At 37.6% G+C, this 21,393-nt stretch overlaps 2 protein-coding genes across 2 annotated transcripts; one reads left to right on the top strand and one right to left on the bottom strand.

Annotated features, from left to right (window-relative positions):
* The first annotated feature begins 524 nt into the window (after nucleotides 1-524).
* mGluR (metabotropic Glutamate Receptor) lies at nucleotides 525-11,753 on the top strand. The gene is made up of 8 exons (XM_064681612.1): nucleotides 525-877; nucleotides 3,490-4,875; nucleotides 5,837-6,081; nucleotides 6,168-6,274; nucleotides 7,352-7,477; nucleotides 7,537-8,056; nucleotides 8,939-9,234; nucleotides 9,973-11,753. Exons 2-8 carry the CDS (start codon nucleotides 3,578-3,580, stop codon nucleotides 10,390-10,392), a joined length of 3,012 nt encoding a protein of 1,003 aa, XP_064537682.1. The 5' UTR covers nucleotides 525-877; nucleotides 3,490-3,577; the 3' UTR covers nucleotides 10,393-11,753.
* Nucleotides 11,754-12,601: 848 nt separating this feature from the next.
* Nucleotides 12,602-19,485, bottom strand: 4E-T (eIF4E-Transporter). The gene is made up of 8 exons (XM_064681551.1): nucleotides 18,964-19,485; nucleotides 17,190-18,687; nucleotides 15,876-16,008; nucleotides 14,398-14,901; nucleotides 14,060-14,275; nucleotides 13,559-13,978; nucleotides 12,993-13,325; nucleotides 12,602-12,924 (listed from the first exon to the last, which is right to left on the bottom strand). The coding sequence occupies exons 1-8, from the start codon at nucleotides 18,987-18,989 to the stop codon at nucleotides 12,686-12,688; spliced, it is 3,369 nt and encodes a 1,122-aa protein (XP_064537621.1). The 5' UTR covers nucleotides 18,990-19,485; the 3' UTR covers nucleotides 12,602-12,685.
* Nucleotides 19,486-21,393: the final 1,908 nt, after the last annotated feature.

Genomic DNA, 21,393 nt, shown 5'->3' with positions numbered 1-21,393 from the left:
ACATCTAATATTTTTAACAGAAAACTTGCCACGGGCAAGGCCGGATATTGCCCGCTAGTTAATAAATGGTATAAATATTTGCTATGTTTGTCAATATTTCGTGTTTGTATGTGCATACAATTTGATATTTGTGCACAATGATAAAGCAACAATTAAGCATATGTATTTCCTTTGTCAAAGTACTTCTCTTGCAAAATCGAGAAACTCAAAGAGACAGGCTAAAGCTTGCGGTGAACTTTAGAAAGCTTTTGCCCGCTCTTAACTCAGGCTGCAGGACGAACCTACTGACGGACACATGTTTTTTTTTTTTATTTTGTTCTTTTTTTCGGTTTTAGCTGCTAGTTTTTATGTTGAAATTTGCTCTTTGAGATCCATTGCGGCTGCTGCAGTGGCGAAAATGAGTATTCAAGGAGAGATGGACAACAGTTAGATGACTGCTGTGGGTGTTATTGCTGCCGCTGCTGCTGCTGCTGCTGCTGCCGCTGCCGCTGCTGCTGCTGCTGGTGTTGGTGTTGGTGCTGCTTCTGATACTGTTGTTCTTAGCCATGATGCTGCTGCTGCTGGCACAGCTCTTATCATTGTTGTTGTGTTGCTGCCGTGGTCGCTGCTGCTGCTGCTGCTGGTGCTGCTGCTGCTGCTGGTACAAGAACTGTTTGGGCTTATCATGAGCAAATCAGTTTATCTACTGTTAATGCTATGGACAGATGTGTGTGCGCTCTTTGCTAGTGGCTAAAATAAGTGTTAACGGAAAAAAAAATAACGTGAGTGCAAGCAGATACCTTAAACAATTTAATTACATGTGTTGTTATATTCGCACATATCTAACTATATATATAGGAATAATAATTATGAAATAATCAAAGCCAGCTTAATTACGGTAAGTACACATTATTAATCCTCAATTCGACTTTACAAATAGTACATTGATTTCGAATATAGTCCGCACTTGCATACATACATACAAATACATATATATATATATATGGGTTCGAGTGAGTGTGTGTGCTTGTGTTGGCGCTTGGTTTACGTCAGTGTACAAAACTCTACGCACGTACATATATTTGTATGTGTACCTTAACACCCACACAGGAACAGAACCGTCACAGTAAATAAGGACCACCATGCCCTGAAGAGCAGAAGAGAAGGGGTCGGGGTCGGGGTCCGGGTTGGGGGCATATATTGTATATAAAATGTCAGCATCGAAATATAGTTGAATGTTAACTATGCTTAGAGCACGAACAAGTCTTTTGTACCTACATTCATACATACATACATATATAGATTGTTTTTAATTTTTTTCTTTCAATCCCTTGACCTGACCCGATTCAATTAATAGAATTTCTCCACATACATATGCAATAAGTGTATGGTATATATGTATATATGTAGGTGTATATGTTTCTCAAAATGTAGGTGTTACTGTATTCGATGTCTGCTGCTGCTGCTGCGGCTGCTTTTGCTTCTGTGCGCATTGCCATCATCAGTGGAACCATTCTTCCTTGGTACTTCTGGTAAAGTTCTTGCATCAAAGCTTTTTCTGGGTCGCCATTGTTACTTGCGAAGCACACACACACACAAACGCGCGCGCGTACACACACACACACACACACACACATTAGTCGGGACCGTGTGCGTGTTCTGCCTCTGTGCAAGCTTTGAAAAGTTTTTGTATTTGCCGTGGAAAGCATCCCCAACTGTTATTCTCTTTCGAGTGTTTGTGTGTGACGTTTTGCCCTTCCTCTCTCTTAACTTAAGGGATTCTGTAAATAAACAAGCATCCTCTTAACTTAAGGAATTCTGCAAATTGACAAGCATTCAATTTTAACAGATGACCATTCATGCGTTTCAAGGCACAGGAATTCGGTATATACTAAATGGAGGTTCTTGTACACATTTGCAAGAGCTCTACTTGAAAATACCTGAACTGAAGTTTTAGGCTTCCACTCATTTCTTTATGAAAATTCTTATAGGGCACACATCCTAGATGAAAAGCGGCGCTCAAAGGTTTTTGGGCGAAGTTTTCAGTATTATACGCTCGATTCAATGCATATTTTTTAAAAAATTAAAGATTTAAAACATATTGAAAACGTGCTTAACGGATTTTGAAAATTCCACTCGCAACTGTGGAAATTTATCGGAAATTAGTTGTATGCAATTTTTAATCAAAATCTACCACTCTTGAATTGAAAATCCAGCTAATTGGTTGTATGAATGAAAGTTAACTTTGCGGCGGAAAAATTTGATTCCAACTTATAAACTCTATATATAAAACTGTTTGTCCTGACTGACTGACTGAATGACTGGCTGACTGACTGACTGAATGACTGACTGACTGACTGAATGACTGAATGACTGAATGACTGAATGACTGACTGACTGACTGACTGACTGACTGGTGATCAACGCACAGCCCAAACCGTAAGAGCTGGGCTGAGCTGAAATTTTTACTGTAGCTACCTTCAATTTGATGTGATGTAGGTGCATGTTAAGACGGGGTTTCGGGAAATTCCACCCGCAAGTGTGGATAAAACGCGAAAAACGTTTGTATGTATTTTCAAAGATCTTTGTTCAAATTCATTTGAGGGGTGTTTCACTTTTAGGAAAATCCATTCCTCCTTAATGGAAATGGAGGTCAAAGATCTGGTGGGTGACGTTTCGCGCTCAAATGAATTTCCAAAGATCTATATGAAAATTCATTTGAGACGTGTTTCTCACTTTTTGCAGAATACAAACTTCTTTGGTCGAAATGCGATTAAAAAAGTTGTTGGGTGAAGTTTTATTTTTTCCGATTTGCTTGAAACTTATTTGCAAAGATCTACAAAAGAATATAATGAATACGGGTTTCAGCGATTTGGGAAATTCACCCGTAATAGTGGTAAATTGGCGCAAAACGTTTGTATGAAAGTTGTTTGTTTACCGTCCGATAAGTTTCAAAATCATTTTCAAAGCTTTTTGAGAACATTTATTTTTTTAACATTATTATTATTATTATTTAAAATCGGCCCGCTTTTTGGATTCCAACTTATGAGTCTTAATTTCATGAGCTTCAAACTCAATTTTATTAAATACTTATCTTTATTAAACTTTTTTTTTTTAAATAATTATTATTCGGGCAATAATTAAATGTTAAATTGCATTGCCCGGCCTTGTCCGTATCAAATGAATTTAAATAAAGTTCTCGCTAACATTCCACAGTTGCGGGTGAAATTTCCAAATTGTGAATTATGAAGTGAATTTAAGACCGATCGAACGAAACTTAAGACTTGGGCCAAAAAATCTTTGGCCCGCCTTTTCATTGAGAAATAGCGCATTTTGTGAAAAGTTTAAAACATGCCTCCAATGAATTTTCTAATGAATCTTTGCGAATGCCCGAAATAGCAAAAAAAAAACCTATATGTAAAATTTTGAGCACAGAGCTCGACACGGGCATAGCCGGTGAATACCCGCTAGTATATATAGAGATGTGATATATATTGACTTTTCTTTCAGATGTTTGGGAACGACAATGGACGTGGCCGCTTTTGTATCACGAACTAAAGAGCATTGCAAAAAAAATCCATATGAATATGTTTATTAAATGATTCGTAGAACTATTAAACTATTAACCAATATGTGGGAAGTGTTCAAAAGGAATGCAGATGACATTAACAGTCCAGTTGGCTTATGGCTTATGGTCCTGGTGGCCACTTGCTGGAGCTTGATACCACAATTGGCAGGCGCCGGATCGTCGCAGGCGCACGACACGGTGTCCGTGTCCTTGCCGGGTGACATAATACTTGGCGGACTTTTTCCGGTTCATGAGAAGGGCGAAGGTGCACCGCCATGCGGACCCAAGGTCTACAACCGGGGTGTTCAGCGCCTGGAGGCCATGCTCTATGCCATTGACCGTGTTAACAACGACACAAACATATTGCCGGGCATAACGATAGGCGTGCACATACTGGACACGTGCTCTCGGGATACCTATGCTCTGAATCAGTCTCTCCAGTTTGTGCGCGCCTCGCTGAACAACCTGGACACGTCCGTGTTCGAGTGCTCGGATACATCCATTCCGCAGTTGAGGAAAAATGCGACATCCGGTCCGGTTTTTGGTGTAATCGGCGGCTCGTACAGTTCGGTATCCCTGCAGGTCGCGAATCTCTTACGCCTCTTTCACATACCGCAAATTTCACCAGCATCCACGGCAAAGACTCTCTCGGACAAGACGCGCTTTGATCTATTCGCACGCACCGTGCCGCCAGATACATTCCAGTCTGTCGCCTTGGTGGACATCATCAAGAACTTCAACTGGTCATACGTATCGACAATTCATTCGGAAGGATCCTACGGTGAATACGGCATTGAGGCCTTTCACAAGGAGGCAACGGAGCGACATGTCTGCATTGCCGCCGCCGAAAAGGTGCCAAGTGCCGCGGATGACAAAGTCTTTGATTCAATTATTGGCAAGCTCCAAAAGAAGCCAAACGCTCGTGGAGTTATTCTGTTTACACGCGCCGAGGATGCACGTCGCATCCTTCTGGCGGCGAAACGGGCCAATCTCTCGCACCCCTTCCACTGGGTGGCCAGTGATGGGTGGGGCAAGCAGCAGAAGCTGCTGGAAGGACTGGAGGACATTGCCGAGGGTGCCATTACGGTTGAGCTGCAATCGGAGATAATCGAAGACTTTGACCGATATATGATGCAATTGACGCCACACAATAACAAGCGAAATCCATGGTTCGCCGAGTACTGGGAGGATACCTTTAATTGTGTTCTATCCACGGCATCGGACGATGGCAAGTTAATGAATGAACATGACCAAGACGCTAGTCTTCCACAAAACGAAAAGCCGAAAATTACCTGCGATGACAGTTTCAGGCTCTCGGAAAAAGTCGGGTAAGTTCTAATCCGGGAGGGGGGCGGGGGTCCGGTTAACGACTCTGCAAGGTGTTTCAGTTCGCGAGCATGTCCAGGCTTGGGTTCAAACCTTGGCTTATCCTATATTCTCCAAATAATACAATCGTCGATTTTTTCATATAGAACCAGGCTTGGGCTCAAACCTTGGCTTATCCTATATTCTCAAAATAATACAACTGTCGATTTTTTCATATAGAACCATGCTTGGGTTCAAACCTTGGCTTGTCATATATTCTCCAAATAATACAACCGTCGATTTTTATACCCTGAACCCGGACGGAGGGACGGACAGACGGACAGATCGACTGGGCTGTTGATGCTGATAAAGAATATATATAATTTATATGTTTCCTTCTGCCCGCCCAGTTTACCCATTTTTAATGGGTTCAGGGTATAAAAATGGGGGCTAAATGTGATCTCTTTTCGAGATGGTCAACGGGACAATAAATTCAATACCGTCTCGCCCGCAACAGACATTTGTTGTTATCCAGAACCGAAAATTTTAAAAAAATATGTTTCGCTGCTCCAAAACCCGGCCACAATTTGGATTCTTTCAAAGCGTCACATTTATATGCTATCAATATTAATTCTATATAATCTATTTAAATTTTGGTAATTCCGGGATCATGCAATAATCCCATCAATCCTGCACATATTTAATATCCTTAGGTCCCAAGCGATTTGCATCCCGTTCCCCGTTTTGAAACGAAAATTGGGATAGTAAATCAAATGCTTGGCCCCTCAAAAGTTGAATATGGTTCGGTTCGTCTGTTTTTGGAGCGAGTGGTTTGGTTGAAGGCTCGGTTCATAAAAGAACTATGAAAATTGGAATTCTGGGTTCGAGCCGGCTCGGCTCCAAATCGTTTCCCATTATTGGTTCTAATCACCACTTTCTGTTGTGGAGCCATAAAATAATGTAGACATTTTTATCTTGATCAAGATACGAGCAAGAATCGAAGACGCAATTCGTAGTGGACGCTGTGTACGCCTTCGCCCATGCACTTCATAATTTGCACAACGATCTGTGCACCCAAAATGATCAGAACCCGGGACCACAACATCGGCATAGCGAGTCCGTGTGGTATCGCAAGCCCGTCGACAGCCACTCGCAGGCGTGTCCCAATATGGCCAACTATGATGGAAAGGACTTCTACAACAATTACCTGTTGAATGTGTCATTTGTAGGTACAGTACAGAATTTAAAGGTCCCCATTTGATATACTCGATTCTTCTTATACGACTATTTTGAATTAACCTTTGACTCTCCCAAGATTTGGCCGGCAGCGAGGTGAAGTTCGATCGTCAGGGCGATGGCTTGGCGAGGTACGACATTTTGAACTATCAACGTCTGGACAACTCCTCCGGATATCAGTATAAGGTAATTATATTTTAGTTAAACCAAAAAACGACAAGATACCGTTGTCCGTTGTCGTATTGAAATACGAAGCTTAATTTTTTAAATTATTATTAATTTCATTTAAAGTCTGCCTAAATTTTTATTTTGTTTTTACATTATTATTATTTTTATTTAAAATCTGCCCGCTTTTTGGGTAGGAATGTTCCTAATGAAGCGCATATTGGCACCAGTGTTGCCAACTACTCCAAAAAAGTGGCCAAATTTAATGTTGAAATATGAAAATCAATAAAAAGAGTTGCCACTACTATTTAAAATTTCACCCGTTCCTTGCTGAATAGCCGAATTTAGATTTAAGAGGTTATGAAAATCAAGCAAATTTCCCATTATAAATCTAAGCATTGCATCCAGAGTTAATGGCAGATATGGCTTATACGATAAAGTGATCCAATCTGTTTTTAAAAAAGGAACTATTCAAATTTTAGCTGAGCGACAGACAGATTGACTCTCTGTTAATAAAGACAGAGCAAAAATATGATTTTATTTTAAGTACTATATGATGAGAGATACCAGTAAATATTAATTTCGTGACAATATTATAATACTTTTTACAAATTAACCAAACTTAACAATATTATAATACTTTTTACAAATTAACCAAACTTAATAATAAACTCACGATCGACAAGGAATATTTTGTATATTACTTACACTAAAAAAAATTCAAAAATCCCCTTGAAATTTAACTTCAGAAAATGTTTTTATTTTTAATAGGAAATTCTCATGTTTATAGAAAAAGATCCCAAGTTGTAAGTTTCTAAATTTAGGCGGACCATTTGAACTTTTCACAATTTAATCAAACAAGATCGACAAGGATTTTTTTATATTACTTACACTCAAAAAAATTAAAAAATCCCATTTAAATTTCATTTAAATTTAACTTCAGAAAATGTTATTATTTTTAAAAGGAAATTCTCATGTTTATAGAAAATGACACTATAATATAAATCCTATATATATATAATGGTATAAAATGGGGGAAATATTTAAAAAATGAAGATACTTTTGGTTCTTTTCTCAACTGTACGTACGTCTATGTAGGTGATCGGTAAATGGTTCAATAACCTGGAAATTAATTTGGATACAGTTGTGTGGAACAAGGAAAACGAGATGCCAACCTCAGCATGCTCCTTGCCGTGTGAGGCTGGGATGATAAAAAAACAACAGGTAGTAAAACTCACCTGCAACTCACCTGCTCAATTGCTGACTCTCTTTCTCGTTAACAGGGGGACACTTGTTGCTGGATCTGCGACAGCTGTGAGCCCTACGAATACGTCTACGATGAGTTGACCTGCAAGGACTGTGGCCCGGGTCTTTGGCCGTATCCGGACAAGCTGTCATGTTTTGCCCTCAACATACAGTACATGCGCTGGAACTCGCTGTTTGCCCTTGTTCCATTGGCAATTGCAATATTCGGTATTACGATGACGATCATTGTCATTGTGTTATTCGCAAAAAATCACGATACGCCCCTCGTGCGGGCATCCGGCCGTGAGCTCAGCTACACTCTACTCTTTGGCATACTCGTCTGCTATTGCAACACATTTGCCCTGATCGCGAAGCCGACTATTGGCTCTTGTGTTCTGCAAAGGTTCGGCATCGGCGTTGGCTTCTCTATCATTTACAGTGCTCTGCTAACGAAAACAAATCGCATATCTCGAATTTTCCACTCGGCATCCAAGTCGGCGCAGCGCCTTAAATACATCAGCCCTCAGTCCCAAGTGGTGATCACGACCTCCTTGATCGGTACGTATTCGAACAATTTATTTCCCTTCACTTTTACATCAACCATCTTTCGAACACTCGAACAACAAAAGCATAATTAGGCTCGAGCTAATCGAAATTTGACGATTCGTTCTATCCCGACGATTCGTCTGTCTGAACGCCTCGTTACCTCGTAACCTCGTACCCTAGAAACATCAAATTTTGAACGTAAATCCTCCGAGAGTTCGCACAGTATGAGTTTGTTCCAATCTCCAGCAACTTGCCCCGTTTCGAAGTAATATCAAATCCTGTTTCTTAAGAACCGTTACTCAAGATCTCAAAACCCCAGAGATTTGCTCCAAAAAAAAAATTTCTATATCGATTCTTATCGATTGCTTGGAATCCGAACGAGTTATTATCGGAAACAAAATTTCAAGTCTGTAGACACAAGATCGACAAGGATTTTTTGTATTTTACTTACACTCAAAAAAAAAATAGAATGAAAAAAATTTAACTTTGGTAAATGTCCATGTTTTTAATATTTAGAGAAAAAGGTCCTTAAATTTAATTTTATAAAATTAGGGAAATATACAATAAACACAAGATCGACAAAAGTGTAGGGTATCCCTAAGTTAGAGGGTATCCCTAAGTTATCGATAATCGAAAATCATCGAGTCTATCGGTTTTTGGTTAAATCGATTGAGTATCCGATCGTCTTTCAGGGAAGCGATCGTACATTATTTTATGATCCATAAATAGTTACACATGTTTGCATGTTGAGAAATCTCAAAGTAATATTTGTAGAGCTCATGTTAGATGAATTAATAGAAAATTATTAAATGCTGCGCCAAAACAGATGCTGATCTTATGGCTCTAAAAATATTTAATAACTACGTTTTTGTTTTGTTTCTACCAATTGTTTAGCAATACAAGTTTTGATTACGATGATTTGGATGATTGTGGAGCCGCCGGGAACTCGATTTTACTACCCAGACCGCACCGAAGTCATCTTGAAATGCAAGATACAGGACATGTCCTTTCTTTTCTCTCAGCTATACAACATGATACTCATTACAATTTGTACGGTTTATGCTATAAAAACCCGCAAAATACCCGAAAATTTTAACGAATCCAAGTTTATCGGATTCACAATGTACACGACCTGCATCATTTGGCTAGCATTTGTACCAATTTATTTCGGTACTGGCAACTCCTACGAGGTAAGCTCTATAAAATACTTCCAATAACACTAAAAAAAATTTATTTCACTTTCAATTTAAAACTTGAACTAAAAAATGCTTACGTTCTTAATTGGTTGAACCAAAGACAATATAAACACAAAGATGAGTAACGCCGCTTGCTTTTTTAAAAATTTGAGAACGAAAACGAAATCAGTATCATTGCGCTCTCACAGACGAAAGAGCGAAATAGCTAAAAATAGAATGTACTCTCAGCTTTGGCTCTATGAGGTCCGAACGAATCGACGCAGAGCACCATCAATCGACCAGCTTTGCCGAAGACAGGCTGGCGACTAACTTCGTCGTTCGTGTCAGCATCAACAAGTTGCGACTTCGGCATTTGTTCGTCTGGCTTTTGGAGAGCGAACAGCCAGTCGGCTGGCGTGTCGTGTGAAGTGGGAAAAGCCAGATGAGAAGCCAGGCGTCGCAGTCAAATGTATGGGCGTTACTCATCTTAGTGTTTATATCGTCTTTGGTTGAAACTAAACTTATTAGAATCAATTGTTTTTGCACAACAATATTATTTTGTTTTTCAAGAGTTTTATTTATTGAATAAGAAAACATAAACCTAGAAACCATATCCTGTGCTAACTATTTTCGTTAAATAATTGATTTATTATTTATAAAAGTGACTGCCACAAATTTGGACTTTCCCTAAATTTCGACAGCGACTGCTATGAAGCAATAATAATTAATGAATTCAATGTATTTCTTGTACAGATCCAAATAACTACATTGTGCATTTCCATCAGCTTAAGTGCATCCGTGGCCCTCGTCTGTCTTTACTCTCCGAAGGTGTATATATTGGTTTTCCATCCTGACAAGAATGTGCGCAAGCTGACAATGAATAGCACAGTGTACAGACGTTCTGCCGCAACTGGAGGAGCTCCGGGAGTGCCTACAAGTTCCGGATATGGCCGCACACCCATTGGATTGAATGCTGCAGACGCAGACGCAGGCATTGGCGTTGGCGTCGGCGCTGCTAAAGCTGGACCTGAGCGACAGTCTCAAAGCGATTGCCAAAACAGTCCATGCTCTGAGCTAGATCAAAATCAAACTGCGGTTATTCATAGGAGCGAAGAATGCGTCAATGGTGCTCCGACATCTGACAAGTGCGATTGCATTGGCATCAACGATTAGATAAGTCGCAAAGTGCGCCCAAGATTGACATTTCGTACTATGAGTACTCTCCACATACTACGAGTACTCTCCACATACTACGAGTACTCGCCACATACTACGAGCATGTATAAACAGATTTTGTTGCGATTGAAATGTCTGCGTTTCTTACATAAGTAGTTGCTTTAATTTTACACAGAACGCTTACTGAATTTAGAATATAGTCTGCGAAAAATCAAGTTGTTAACTTTCTCCAAAAAAAGAAAACAAATTATTGTAAGGATTGTTTGAATTAAGTCAACTAAAAGGTGGCCGTAAGTCTTTCGTTCGAACGAATTGTAACATTTATATTAAACAACACAAGTATATTACCTTAGTGTTTAGATTATCAAACATCTTGTGCTTTCTGTGCTGATAGTTTATCTAAGTATAACTCGTGGTAAGGCGAAAAGAAAACAAAGTTCTATTATACATAATTTTCTAAAGGCGGTTAACGAGTTGAAAGGTGTTCATTTAATGTTATTCAAGGATTAGCAAATTATAATATTTTACTTGCATCCGGGAATCAATTGCTCCGAATTGAAAAAGCAAGCAATCATAGCAAATGTCTGTTACCATATTTAAAATTCGTTCATTTGTTCGTTAGGACAATCATTAACTTTTGTAATGGACTTTGATATTCGGATAAAATCATTATAATATTTTACAGTACATTGAATGTTGTGTACCCAAAAGATTCACGAGGCTTTTAACTAACTTTCATCTTAACAAAAAGTTCATTGGCACATTACTAAAAATATAAGCGACAGCCTTCAGTTTTAAAATTGAGAAAATCTTAAACGAAAGTTCAATGCCAAACATATTCTAAAGGAAATATTTAAAGTTTCGCACATAAAACAATTTAAAGTTAAATGAGATCAAGAGATTTTAAGTATAATAGAATTGTTTTGAAGACAATTTAGAGAAACGCCTAATAGTAAGAAGTCGAAATTGACTAGTTCTTTGCAAATACTTTTCCGTATATCAATGCTAATTAAAGCATTAACTACGTTTCTATTGCACGCTATACGTCAGTATGTATATGGATATGTGTACATATCCAGGTGTGTAAGTTCTTGTCGCTCAACTAGTATGTTTAGTGTACGTAAGATTAGTCGCAGATTATCCCACCTATAAACATGTTTAAACTTATACATATGGAGAGCACAATTTGAATGAAGAATAAGATAAATGCACGGACAAACAAAAATTAGTTATGAATGTTCAAAATATGTACTTGTGTGTATTGAATTGAACTGCGTTTCATAATCAACACTTTATTTATTCCCAAGGAAAAACTCAAATCGCATTATTTGAACCAACTATCATAACTAAAATGAGAATGTAACTAAGTATATTTAGTACTTAAGAATCCTACAAGGGGTTCGGAAAAAAATAAAAACAAATAGTACTTAGCTCAATAGATTTTCTTGTGTCCAAATACTTATTTTTGCAATGATTTTTCCCTCCAATTCAGTTATCATATATTAATGGGAATTACTGTTTGGATCATTTGCAGTGTTCTGGAATGCCTTAAATAAAAAATTTTTTTTTTAACTTAGAAGAGAGATAGATTTAAAAATCTAAAAGACTTAGAGAGAGAACTAATATAGAATATATAAACGCAGAATATGCCATACAAAGTATTGGGAGTACAAAAGGTATAACTCACTTTTATAATAGACTAGAGGTTATTCCCCCTATTTACCATCTTAGTTTCTTAACTGTGGGAAATTTTGGAAAAATTTTCAAACACGTCTTTAATTAAAATTTCACATAATCCTTAAAAAATTAGTTTCGACGAGATCAAACGATAAGTAAAAAGAAAAACAACTGGTATCCTACCTCTTTATTACATTACTTAATGTATTCGGGTTCCCAGCTCTTAGGGTTCGCGTGCAGATGAAGATTTGAAAACTTGGTAGTTGGTGTATCTCTTAGTCGGAAACTGAACAATTTTAAAATGTTTTACTTTATTATTAAATTTTTGTTGCAGTATATACAGAAGAATTGTTTGTTTGTTTGTTTTTTTTTTACAATACAATCTACGATTAGTGATTAGTTTTAATATTCTTAGTTCAAGTGTGTTTAATGCTTTACGAATCTATTAGAGTGTACAGTAAAGCCTTGCAACTATGCACAGATGAACAGGTCGGTCTTTAAATCTTTTTAAAGAAACTACAGACAAAACTTTTATTTAATAATACAGCAATCATTTCAACTAATTTTATTTAGTTTCATTTAAGTCTCTTTCAAAGTAGATTTATTCTTAGTCTTAATTGAGCACTGTGGCTGAGGAATGTTGCATGCTACGTTCGAATTCTTCCAAGCTGAGCGCCTGGTTCATATTTAAAAGAGGCAATTTACCAGCTGATGCTCTGGCAAGCAATTCTGGGGAGAACCATTGGGCTAATTGATTTGTTGTAGGCGACAAACGTTCATCTCTGTGGTAGTTCATGGGACCGAGACTATTGTTTTTTATTAAATTTGCAGACTCGGAGCCTTCGGGGACACCTAGATGTAGTCAAAGAAAACAAATATGAATGTATTTTGCTTTTTTTTAAATATTAGTTCCTAATTACCCGCCATTGGGAGTGTCTGCATTGGTATATTAGTTTGTCGGTGCATATCTCCATGCAATAATCGATGTCTGGGCGGCTGTGATCGTTGCTGTTGCTGTTGTATATAATGATGTTGCTGCATCTGGGAGATGCCATCGGCATATGGAACATTCTGATGTGGTGGTGGTGGGGGTCCAGGTCCAACGTGAATAATTTCATTATTTATTATTTCCGTTGGTTGCATGGACTTCAGTTTTTGCTGATGCATTTGTTGCATGTCATTATTTAATAAAAATGCTAGCGGAGGCATTTGTTGGGAACTAGAGTTTAATGTTCCTTTCAGAATCGGACGACCTAGAAATTTAAAAGTCAGTTTATTAATTCAATCAAAAACATCAATAAACGAATTATAATGGTAAAACACATCTAAATTGCAGTCACTTTAACACATTCAATTTTGTAATTCCTTTCAGACAAACGAATAGAGATAAGACACGTTATGGTATGTTGGTTTTTAAGTAAACAATATGTCTACGAGTACGTGCGTATAAGAAAGAGAGATTGTGTTGTAATGTGAGGCATATTACCAAAAGACTTAGATGCATGTGTTGCTTGCATGTTTCCAGGAGGCCATTTATTTTGTTGATTTCGCGATTGAGTCATCTGTGGGGGTAATTTTGGAGAAATTTGTGGGCTGTTGGCATTCAATTGATGCTGCATGGCATAGTTTCCACCCAAAATCATTCTAGGTTGCAGTTGGTTAATTGCAGACATTACCGGTGACTCGTTCATCATATTGAGTACAGGCGGTTTTGGATGGTGCGTGGATAATTGATATTGGTGAAACTGCTGGTTGTTGGCACTGCTATTGAGCGCGGATGTTGATTCTTTATCAGCAGTCATTTTTCTTAAAACAGATGTTGGAGTAAATGCCAAAGGTGTCGGCGAATTACTATGCCTTTGGTGTTGGTTTATGCCTTGGCTCGGAGTGTTTTGCGAAAATACATCTAAAAGGCATTAAAGCATGTTTATAATTAACATATTTTTGCAAAGCAAATAAATATATATAATAAACTCAGACAGCGTACCTTCGGGGCCCATATTTTTGTTAAAGAGTTGATGATTTTTCACGAGATTATGGGGATGTATGTCATTCGAATAAGGTAAATGTTGTACAGCATTTCGCCCGGAATTGGAACATTCATGAAGTACAGCTGCAATAACCTCCCTAGACTGATGCGTTGTGTTGGGATTATTCAGTTCCTTATTTAAAAATTCAATGGAAACATCTCCTCGAACAACTCCTGAAATTCAAGAAAAATTTTTTTTTTATTTTTTACAGAATCAGAGCACAAGTCATATTAAATATCCCTTTTTTTTAATAAAAAAAATAAATCCTTTCAGAAGTTACTTATAAATGACATACCTTGCAGCAATTGTTGAATCTCCATACGTTTATGTGCTTGCATAGGTAAGAGCCCAGATATGTTTGAATCATGGACACCCGGCGTCAAAACGGGATGCAATTGATTTTGGGTAATCATTTCAAGGTGCCTTTGTTGTGACGCAGCATCCATTTTTTTGGCACGCTGCTGATATAGTTGCAGATCATCATCTTTAATTTGGGAGTCCTGAACTCGGATAATGTGCTGGTGGCGGTCTTGAGTATTAGAACTTTGTCCGCTACGAACGGCCGAAACATTTGCATTTATAGGATACGACGACTCAGTGCCTGGATGCGATATGTTCTGGGAGCCCAATTGCTGCAAAAGTCTTTTAAAAGCTTCGGTGTCCTTGGTAACAACTTTGTCTCTTTGTTCTGTGTGAATTGCTGGGTGTGCAGCATTTGACGTTGCGTTTATTATATCGTTTTCCGGACGCAAATCAACTTTTCTCATTTGTGCTTCCAAATCTTTCACACTAGGAATTTCTAAAAATTAAGAATACAAAAATTAAGCATGAAAGTAAGGAAATATGTGCAGCTCGCAAATGCTGAGCTTGATGAAAATATCTTGAAAAACAATACAATTTTTCCATATATGTTAAAAACACATTTTTCGATTAATCTTTCCTATGGCAGCTATAAGACATAGTAATCCGATGTTGATAAGATTTTGCATATATATGAGATTCATAGTGGAGATAGGAAATCTCATGCTTGGTATATATAAATAAATGTTATATTGTCCGATGAATTGTTAATGTAAAGAACAAAGTCAAACTTATAAAAGCCGAGTTGTTTAATTTTCGACCGACCCTTCCTATATGGCAGCTATATGAAAAAGTGGTCCGATTAGGCCGATTCCGATATATATACTGCCCGCAACAGAAAGACCAAATACGCAATACAAGGTTCACAGTGTATGTACTGATTTAAATATTCGAAAAAGAGACTTGGTCACTGCGACTAACCGTAAAGTGACTTTTAAATTATGAAAAGGCGATTTTTGCTATTCGTTGGGTGATGAACGTGGGCGTGATTGCCATAGTTTTGACTCCTTCTTGGGGTTTGATTTTTCGGTCGAAGCCAATATAGTCTTCACGCCATGAACCAAGTATAGCAACAAGAATCGCATGTAACCGACTCTAAGCACAGTGTGTTAAAAGCTAAAGACAGTCTAAAAAATGTTAAGTTACGAATGAAGGCCCATAGGCATTTTGGGGACAGTCACACGTAGAGACGTACGAACAGCAAGAGACTTCTGAATTGTTCATAATCACATAAAATGGGGACAGTGCTTAACTAGGTTTGGACACCTGCTAAATTTTGTGGACAGTCACACGTAGAGACGTACGAACAGCAAGAGACTTCTGAATTGTTTAACATTACATAAAATGGGGACAGTGCTTAACTAGGTTTTTTCTGATAAAAGCCACTCTGTATGTAAATTCATAATTGCTTACCTTGCGTATCTGGCGTAGAAGAGTGTCCAAAGTAAAGCTGATCGTTGGCTGTATTTGCTGGCTCCTTGGATGCAAACCACTGACTGAATCGCGACGTCCCTTTGACATCGCCTTGCACCTCGCTATCATTACCCTGAAATTATCAAAATAAGTTTTAAATAGATAACGACCAGTTGTATCATATATATGTTTATATATATACTAGCGATTATTGCCCGGCCTTGCCCGTGAAACGTTTTGTGCTTTTAAATCTTTCCGTATCATCTTGAAACTTGTGTTTACAGTCTTGGGAATTTTCAGCCGCGAATGTGGAAAAAATTGCGAAAAATGTTTGATTTTATGATATTTTTAGTTTGACATTCGATCGGCCTTAAACGCATTATTAAAGCTCTTTGTTCAAAATTGATTTAAGGGATGTTTCACAATATTTTGGAAAGTCCATCGCTGCTTGGTGGAAATGGGTGTAAGAGATTTGGTGAGTGAAGTTTTGGATTGAATCTCATTTCTCAGAATCTTTATGAAAATTCGTTTGGGACGTTATTGTCGAAAATGCGAATTAAACATTTTTTAAGCGAATTTTTAAGTCTTCGATTGGCTTCAAAATCACTTTAAATGATCTTTATGAAAATATATTTAAGATGTGTTTCACAGAGCTTTCGCGAAATCCAACCGACTTGGCTGGTAAATGCGAGACAAGGGTTGAACGAGCGAAGTTTCGAGTGTAAGCTCATTTGAAACGATCTTTCAGATAAATTAGTTTTAGACGTGTTTCGCACTTATCGTAAAATGCAGGCCGTTTCGATGGAATATGCGGCTCCAAGGTTTTTAGGGCGAAGTTTTAAAGTTTGTCCGATCGGTCTCAAACTTATTTTCAGAAAAACCTCTCTTATTAGCGGACAGAAACAACGAAACTCACAAACAAGAGCTTTATTCAATTTATCGCCCTTTTACCTACTCGTATTTGTTGTGATTAAAATGAAATCGGTGATTCTTATTTTTACACAAATTTACATATTCATGCCAAAAGAGTTGTGGATAGCAATGAAATTTCTAACTATTTGAAGAAGTTTAAGCAGCCGAATCCCAATATATGATATTTCCCATTAGCGGACAAAAAAACCGCTTCGCTTTCATTGTATGTCTATATCTATAATCTTACAATAGCCGATAGCTATATACATATATAATAATCTATATAATTTCAGATATTTAACAAGTAGAATTTTCCTTGAACTATTATATACAATATTTCTGAATTTTAACGAATAAAAGAAGCTTTTTGAATTTGTGATATGTGTTGATAAATATACTTACCATAAGTGCATGATCCATGGGATCCATGTTAAGAAAGGCATCAAAATTGAACTCAACGTCAGATTTTGGAATCGGATGAACGCTGTGATTTTGTATACTTGGCGCAACATTTGCCATTGTAATATCCGAATCAGTATCCTTTTTGATACTGTTCGATTCGACAACGTTTAGGCTGGCAATGCTACTGCTTCTAGATGTTGGGGATGCTGCTGCTTGGTTTGTTTTTACATCGAGTTCTTTGCTGCTGGCATCTTCTTTGACGATTTTCAAATTCGCCGAACTCTCGCCCTCAAAGTCATCAAAGCCATGCAAATCGATTGTCTCATGCTGCGATGTTGGCCCAGCACTAAACCATTCAGGTTCTGGTCTATCGTGTGTCTGGTATAGGTTCATGCGCTTGCCTCGACTCTGAATGTTGCTATCACCAAAATTAAATTTGTCTTTATTGGAAGTGCGACGTCCGGTTTGAACCATTTTTTTGCCATCATTCTGATCACGATTATCGACTCCTTTGCGTTCATTAAGTCTACGATCTCGATCCCGGTCGCGATCGCGGTCCCGTTCTCCTACATTATCGTTGGTGCGTTCGCTATGTTTTCCAGAACTCGTTCGCTGGCGCTGCTGATTGGCAAGACTGCCATTTTCAGGTCTGTCCTTTTCAAGATTGTTCAGTAAATTGTCTGCAGCATCCTTGTTTTTATATTCCCAATTATCATTTCGTGGTAATAGTCGGCCACTGCCAATGCGTCGTTCTTGAACATTCAAGCTTCCACCCTGACGGCCCGATGAAAATGTTGGCGATAGCGCCAACGTTTGTTCATTCTCTTGTGGATTCGAATGTTTTTCACCACGTTCCCACTCGCCTGGTACAGGAGCTCTGCGTATGGGTGATCCCCTGCGTATGGGTGAGCCTAACGAGCTGTTAATGGCACGTAAATGACTTTTTAAATCGGCTGTGGCCTGGCTAGGAGTCGCAGTATTTTCCTTTGCATTCATCGTACCGTCTTCATAATTACCCGAAGCATTCGTCTTTTCGTTTTGGGATTCATTTTGATCAATTCTTTCTCCAGAAGCAATAACGAAGCGTCGTTTTGCAAACGCCGGCATTAAATGCGACGAGGATATGCTTCGATGATCTATGTTGGGTGACTTATAGGATGCACTGAGATTTCCGGTGGTTGACGCTAAGCTAACCTGTACGTCTTCTCCACCAATCTGATCGCTAGAACTGAACCGTTGATAATAATTGTGGGCTCGTTCTCGGTTCCGCAAGGCGCGGCGAGAACTTAAAAGTCCATTTGAAATAGCAAGACTTGAACTTTCCCTTTCAGGGGACAACCCTGTTTTATTCCCGTAGCTGTTGCTGTTGCTGTTGTTAGATTGAATCACGTTTATTTTCCAAAAATTTAACGTCTGCAGCTCTGTTCGATTAGCACAATGTGGTCGTTGTCTCGAACTTCCTTCATAGCGAAGAGCCAGTAAATCAGACCGTGAGTATCTGAGAATACGACATTTATGGATATTTTTATTCAATTTGGTTCTGTTCGGGCACCCATACATACATACATACATACACAGATACGCGTATGCAAATATTGGAGAAAGTATGAAAAAAGCTGAGCAATTTCATTTTTTTAAGAACAAAGCATAGAATACGATATTAATGTATATAATTACGTATGTATGTATGTATGAATGCCCTTTGATACATCAAAAATATGCTTTTACGAAAAGACTATCTTTTTTATATCACAAAACGGAAAAAATCACTTACCTCGAATTATCTTGAATAATGTCCATTTTGTACCTTCTTGTTTTTTTGTCCTCGCTTTATTTACTGCACTTTTACAAACAAATATTGAAATACGTACGTATGCTGCTTGTGTGAACTGGCATACACACATACACACATTTATATTTATTTATTGAAAAACTCAGCAAAGTTAACATATATATATCTTATTCGTGTGTATCGGGTTATGTTCACAATAGTCTGTATAACTAAATACTAAATCTTTTCTGATTCAATTACAGGCATTTAAATTGTTTTAATAATATGAATTCACAAGCGTTCGTTCGTTGTTGTATCTCAACACACCTCACACATATGCACATATGTACATATGTAGGTAAGTTGAAATGTGATACTTAATAAGGTACATCTGATTTTGATTTGTTTTACTTGTTGCGTTGTCACATTTTCTATTATTTTGTTACAATAAAAAGTATTCTTAATATTTCACTTTACGTTGGTGTGCAGTTTTCCATGAAATATTCACTTTTTTAGCGATTTACTCAATATTGAACTAGTTCAATCAAACTGGTATTTACTAGGGATGTAATAAATGTTGTATCGACTTGTATCAAACGATGTTTTAAAAAACAAAATTTTTAGCGCCGTTTATATAAATCCTTTTTGCTGAGTAGAATGTCGATATATACATTTTTTGCTAAATATTAACTTAGTTCAATAGATCTGTTTATTCAATTAAATATATACGTTATGGGACGTGTTAGCTATCGATTGCCAAAGGCACAAATTTCGCCCTTAAAATATGTGGCCACACTGTTTACTATTTTTATATATACAACATATGCGCAAACATGGTTGCGTTCCGATTTAGTTATCGTTGTTTAGTATTTGGTATTTTTGTCCATTCAATTCGGCCAGAGAGCTTTCGGACTGCGCCGCTATAACTTAATTCTTCGCTTATATGCTGCCCTTGTAGCTTGCAAAGGATAAGAATTTTTGGCAACAATAATGGGGTCTTAAATTTCCATTTAAAATGACTGCGGTCAAAAAATGCAGAAAGGTGCGTGAGTATAATAAAAATACCCCACTGTAACATTCTCACTGTCAATCAAATGTGCAAAAAAATGTCCCAGGCCTTCCGCACAACAATATCAATTTTGCATTCAACAAAGTAATAATAAAATACAAACAATGACCGCATTTGCCAATATTTTATTATACCCTTGAGGCGATTTCACACTTTTCGGATAATCCATTTCTGCTTGGTACAAATAGGAGTAAAAGATTTGGCGGCTGACGTTTCGGATTCAAATTCATTTCCAAGGAACTTCATAAAAATTCGTTTGAGATGTGTGTCAACTTTCGCAGAATCCAAACTTCCTCTGCTTTATTGCTTTAAACTTGTTATATATTATATATAAGATATATACTATAGCCTGTATAAGCTGGGCGGTCCAATAATTTTTCAGCAAATTTTTCATAAGTAATTTCAGCCTAAAACTATTTGAAAAAAGTAAAGTGATTGTGTTGGGACGAAAGTTCTATTGTCTAGTTTTATTATCTTGTGTAAAATATCCAAAACATTAGTTTTTTTTCGGTATAATCAATTTATTGGACCTTAAACGTTACAATCGGAAAGTATGTACGATTTGTAATTTTTTTGATTTACTTAAAGGAAATTATATTAGTCAACGCCATTCTCATTAGTTCTCGCTGTTGTATCACAGCGATATAATTGTCTTGGTGTATTGGGGCTCGGCTGTCGGTGGTGGCGTTGTCGAAAGGAATTTAGATGAGACCTTAAGAATACCGGAAAAGTGACCCGCTGTGGAATGTGTAGACTAGGTTGGGTCGAAAATAATTTATCGGTGTCAAGAGTGGGTCCATTCTTTTTTAGATATTGACGTTGGGTTTGTTGATTTGAGCACTTCCGCCGGGACAACCTTTTTAATCCATTTGCGTCCTAAAAAGTTATTAATAAAATTAGTATTATAAAGTGTAACTTACATATACAAAAAAAAAAACAGCCTACAATTTTAATATGAAATATTTGTATATTTTACAAAGACTGACACATTGGTTATTGTTGGCAATCGGTTGTACAAAATATTTGTATTTTTTATCCGATTAGCTTTAAACTTATTTCGGCACGTCGTAGATTAAAAAACTCTCTTAGACATTTCGCTTACGGCTTTGTGATATGTGAAGCTATAAAATGCCGAAATTGGAGAAATTATCTTGGGAAACCGAAAGCTGTACCTGTGCACGTTTTCAAGGAGCTTTACAACTGAGCGACGAGCTTCCAGAGTTGCCAACATGCAGACGGACAACTAGGCTGTTGATGCGGATGTTGAACATAGTATATATTTTACTAGCGGGTATAATCCGGCCTTGCCCGCGGCACGTATGTTATAAAATCAATGTTTTAAAAAAGCTTTGAAAATGATTTTG

This window comes from Drosophila montana, unplaced genomic scaffold (genome assembly GCF_035044405.1).
Source record: "Drosophila montana isolate Dmon_TW-CO22-7 unplaced genomic scaffold, ASM3504440v1 contig_2397_1, whole genome shotgun sequence".
Taxonomy (NCBI): domain Eukaryota; kingdom Metazoa; phylum Arthropoda; class Insecta; order Diptera; family Drosophilidae; genus Drosophila; species Drosophila montana.
The sequence above is the reverse complement of the archived record's forward strand: the minus strand, read 5'-3'. Positions and strand labels throughout refer to the sequence as shown.

Bases quoted from the DNA above. Each gene is read 5' to 3' on its own strand.
- 4E-T (XM_064681551.1), bottom strand. From the start codon at position 18,989: ATGGACATTATTCAAGATAATTCGAG. The intron at 14,276-14,397 runs GTATGTCATTTA...CTTGAATTTCAG, and splicing joins GATTCAACAATTGCTGCAAG to GAGTTGTTCGAGGAGATGTT. The intron at 12,925-12,992 runs GTAATTAGGAAC...GACTACATCTAG, and splicing joins GCAGACACTCCCAATGGCGG to GTGTCCCCGAAGGCTCCGAG.
- mGluR (XM_064681612.1), top strand. From the start codon at position 3,578: ATGATTCGTAGAACTATTAAACTATTAACCAATATGTGGGAAGTGTTC. The intron at 6,082-6,167 runs GTACAGTACAGA...GACTCTCCCAAG, and splicing joins GTTGAATGTGTCATTTGTAG to ATTTGGCCGGCAGCGAGGTG. The intron at 8,057-8,938 runs GTACGTATTCGA...CCAATTGTTTAG, and splicing joins GATCACGACCTCCTTGATCG to CAATACAAGTTTTGATTACG.